At 42.4% G+C, this 3390-nt stretch overlaps 1 protein-coding gene across 1 annotated transcript; it reads right to left on the minus strand.

The window, feature by feature from the left end:
- Positions 1 to 91: 91 nt before the first annotated feature.
- Positions 92 to 1326, minus strand: LOC121535195 (class E basic helix-loop-helix protein 22). The gene has a single exon (XM_041842013.2). The coding sequence runs from the start codon at positions 1145 to 1147 to the stop codon at positions 443 to 445; it is 705 nt and encodes a 234-aa protein (XP_041697947.1). The 5' UTR covers positions 1148 to 1326; the 3' UTR covers positions 92 to 442.
- Positions 1327 to 3390: the final 2064 nt, after the last annotated feature.

A 3390-nucleotide genomic window follows, 5' to 3' on the forward strand; every position in this document is an offset into this window, starting at 1 on the left:
TTCAGTCCAATTTGGTTGGAACACGTTTGGCATGTGGTTGTACATAGACGATTTAGAATATAATGCAAAAATATAGACCATAAAATCTCTATTATATCACCAATACAATTTATTCATCGAACATCATCGAATCAAACTGAATGAAATTAATAAAGGCCTACATAATGGTCAAATAAATAGACTGGACTTGCATTGTAATTTGTTAAAGTCAAATTAGCCTCACCATTTTGACCATGTTATGGAGCTGGCATTTCGTTTGGTGTTGCAAAAACAACAGCAATTTTCGATACATAATCACCATGAAATATATAACATAATCATATACAGTAAGAATCCATATTTTGGTAATGTGGTTACTTCTCAGTCAGTCACGCTGGTCCCATCAATTCAGTTTTGTGCACGAAACTTGAAGTCCCCTGTTAGTGTCGTCGGCCACAACTGTTCAAGGTTTATGGTTGAAGTGTTTATTAAAGAGATTTGCATTGCTATGGAAAGGGTCTGGAGTCACAGCAGAGAACGGGTATCCTGTCGGCTGGTCATAGAGCCCTAATCCGGGTGCACCAGATGTATTCGCCGCGGTAACGCCGGGTCCATGGTTAAGATAAGTGACAAGTCTTCTCATCTCTTCAAGTGCTTGCGCCTGCATGAGGATGTAGTTTTTGGCGAGGAGCAAAGTGGCTATTTTGGATAACTTCCGTACGGACGGGCTGTGTGCGTAGGGGATCACCGACCTCAGTTCATCGAGCGCGTCGTTCAGGTCATGCATCCTCCTCCTCTCCCGGGCGTTAATGTTCAGCCGCAGCACTTTCTGCTCTTTGTGTTTCTTACCTGCGTCACATTTGGCCATTGATGCCATGAGCCTTTCCTCAGGAAAAAGCACCATGTCACTCCTGCCAATGCCATCACTGTCATCATCCTGACTCTGCTCCCCGCCGCTGCTCTCCGCCGCAGCTGCGGCGGCAGCGGTGTGTTTTAAAAATTCCCCGTACTTTACGCACAAGGATTCAGATGGGAAGCCAAGTGTTCCCGCCTGAACTCCGGCCATTGTTCCCGGCTGTGAGTGCTCCTGATCAAAACTCATGGATGATTGTCGATCTCTGGGAGAGGGAGACAGTCCTATGCTGGAGCCCGATCTGAAAGAATCCATCCTTTTGCGTCCAAACGCTGGATATTTGTGAAGAAGATCTCTACTACAGCGTTCTGGTGTGCGCAGTCCTGTTAAGTTAGTGGTCCCACCCCCACCCTTTCTCGACCACTGGTGATTGCCCTGGATTCTGGCCGCCGCTTTTAGTAAATCTTGATGTTACACTTGTCCAGTGACGGTCTAATATGATACAGTACAGTGCGCCCTCAGAGGTTCACCTTCACGAGATAATAAAACACATTAGGAGAAGCAGGATTATGAGGTAGACAGTTTTCTACTTGATTAACTCCAGGCAGGAGTGAGAGGTTTATTTTATGGACCAATTCGAGAGACAACAACCAATGCATAATAGGATACATGATGATGCCATTGCCCATCATTAACGTTAATGTGCGCTGCGATGACAGGGATGGAGATAATGGTTGCATCCCGTGTCAATTATTGGTTTGAATCATAAAACCGATCATCAGTTGACTTGACTACTGTTTTAAATGCATCTTAAAGATAACTCATTGTGGTATTGGGCAGCATAGCACAGGTCTATATTGGACTGGTCCATAGCAGGCTTCTGTGGTCTGTGGCCTTCTTCCTGATTCTGTTACAAATCCTCAGATGTGTGGATATATGATTTTATTTTATTTGTCAGGTGAGCTCAATTTGGCCCTAACATAAAATATATTTCTCCAAGGCCCAAAACAACTGCAAAATTATAACTTTCAAATGACATGGAGAAAATAACATTCTAAAAAAAGAGATTATTCATGCTTCCCACATATCCATTTTTTTTAGAATGTGATCTTATAATTATGTACTATATCAAACTAAATAAACCTGAGAAAGGCAAGTTAACAACTGAATATACCATAAGCTCCTCCCCTACTGCAGAGTGCAACAATTATGAGACTTCTCAGCTACAGTGGATGGAACATAAAGTCTATAACAGTCTATTCTTCCTCTATACATGAATCATAATGGAACATTGGATTAGGAATACTGTACTTATCCTGGCTGCATGCTATTTTGGTACAGTATAGTGCTTCTCCTTTCTCCATTCTCATTCTCTGAACCTCAGCCTGTTATGTATTATAAAACCCCAAATATTTTTTTTCAGATTGCAGAGGTGAAGAGGGTGTTGACCAGCAGAGTGGACATGTTACTGCCCTTGAAGGAGGACTGGTAACACTCAGCTGTAACTACACTAGCAGTACTACATCTCCTGATCTCTTCTGGTACATCCAGTTAACTAGGGACTCTCCTCAGTATGTCCTGAGAAGAGATCGTTATTCAGAAGGGAGCAATAGTGATGAGTTCAAAGAGAGGTTTGGTTCCAGGCTGAATTTCACATCTAGCTCTGTCCCCTTGATGATCCAGAGGTTGCAGCTGTCTGACTCTGCTGTGTACTACTGTGCTCTGAGGCCCACTGTGACAACAGGAGATTCAGTCACTGCACAAAAACTCAGGGTAGAGTGTTGTTCAGACAATGTCACAAGCTTCTCAATGTTTGACGATACACAGAAAGAGGAGGAGACAAGGAGTTCATAGTCTCATCATGGTCTAGTTACATCAGAGTGGTATTACTCTTCTCCCACTGATCTCACAGTAGCAGGTATGGAACCCTGGCTGAGGAATTTACTGGTTCTTGCTGCATGTTGTTATGGTATGATAATATTTTCCTTATTCGTTTACTGCCTTTGCTCCCATTCCTATTGCTACTATTAATATTATATGTTTTTATTCTCCCAATCATGTTGCTTGATAATTTTTTCTCCCTAATGCAAATGTGTATTACATTATTTTCCAGAATGCAGAAGAGAAGAGTCAATCACTCAGCCACCAGGAGATGTGATCGCTACTGAGGGAGAACCGGTCACACTGGACTGTCAATTTGATACTGTGGATACAAATCCAGACCTGTTCTGGTACAAGCAGGGAGCTAATGATTTCCCAAAGTATATGCTGAAGTGGTTGACCTTTGGATCAGATAATGCCATTGAATTCCAGGGGAGATATGATGCCCATCTCAATTTAACTACATTTAAATCAGCATCAAAATCAGTCCCCTTGACGATCCAGAGGTTGAAGCTGCCTGACTCTGCAGTGTACTACTGTGCTCTGGGGCCCACTGTGACAACAGGATATACAGCCCCCTTACAGTACCTAAACATTTGAACTCCTTGCATCCAATCAGATTATTCAATTATGTTATTGGTAGTAAAACATATATTGATGAAGCAGTCATTTAAATG

The sequence above is a fragment of the Coregonus clupeaformis genome, chromosome 21 (genome assembly GCF_020615455.1).
Source record: "Coregonus clupeaformis isolate EN_2021a chromosome 21, ASM2061545v1, whole genome shotgun sequence".
Taxonomy (NCBI): Eukaryota; Metazoa; Chordata; class Actinopteri; order Salmoniformes; family Salmonidae; genus Coregonus; species Coregonus clupeaformis.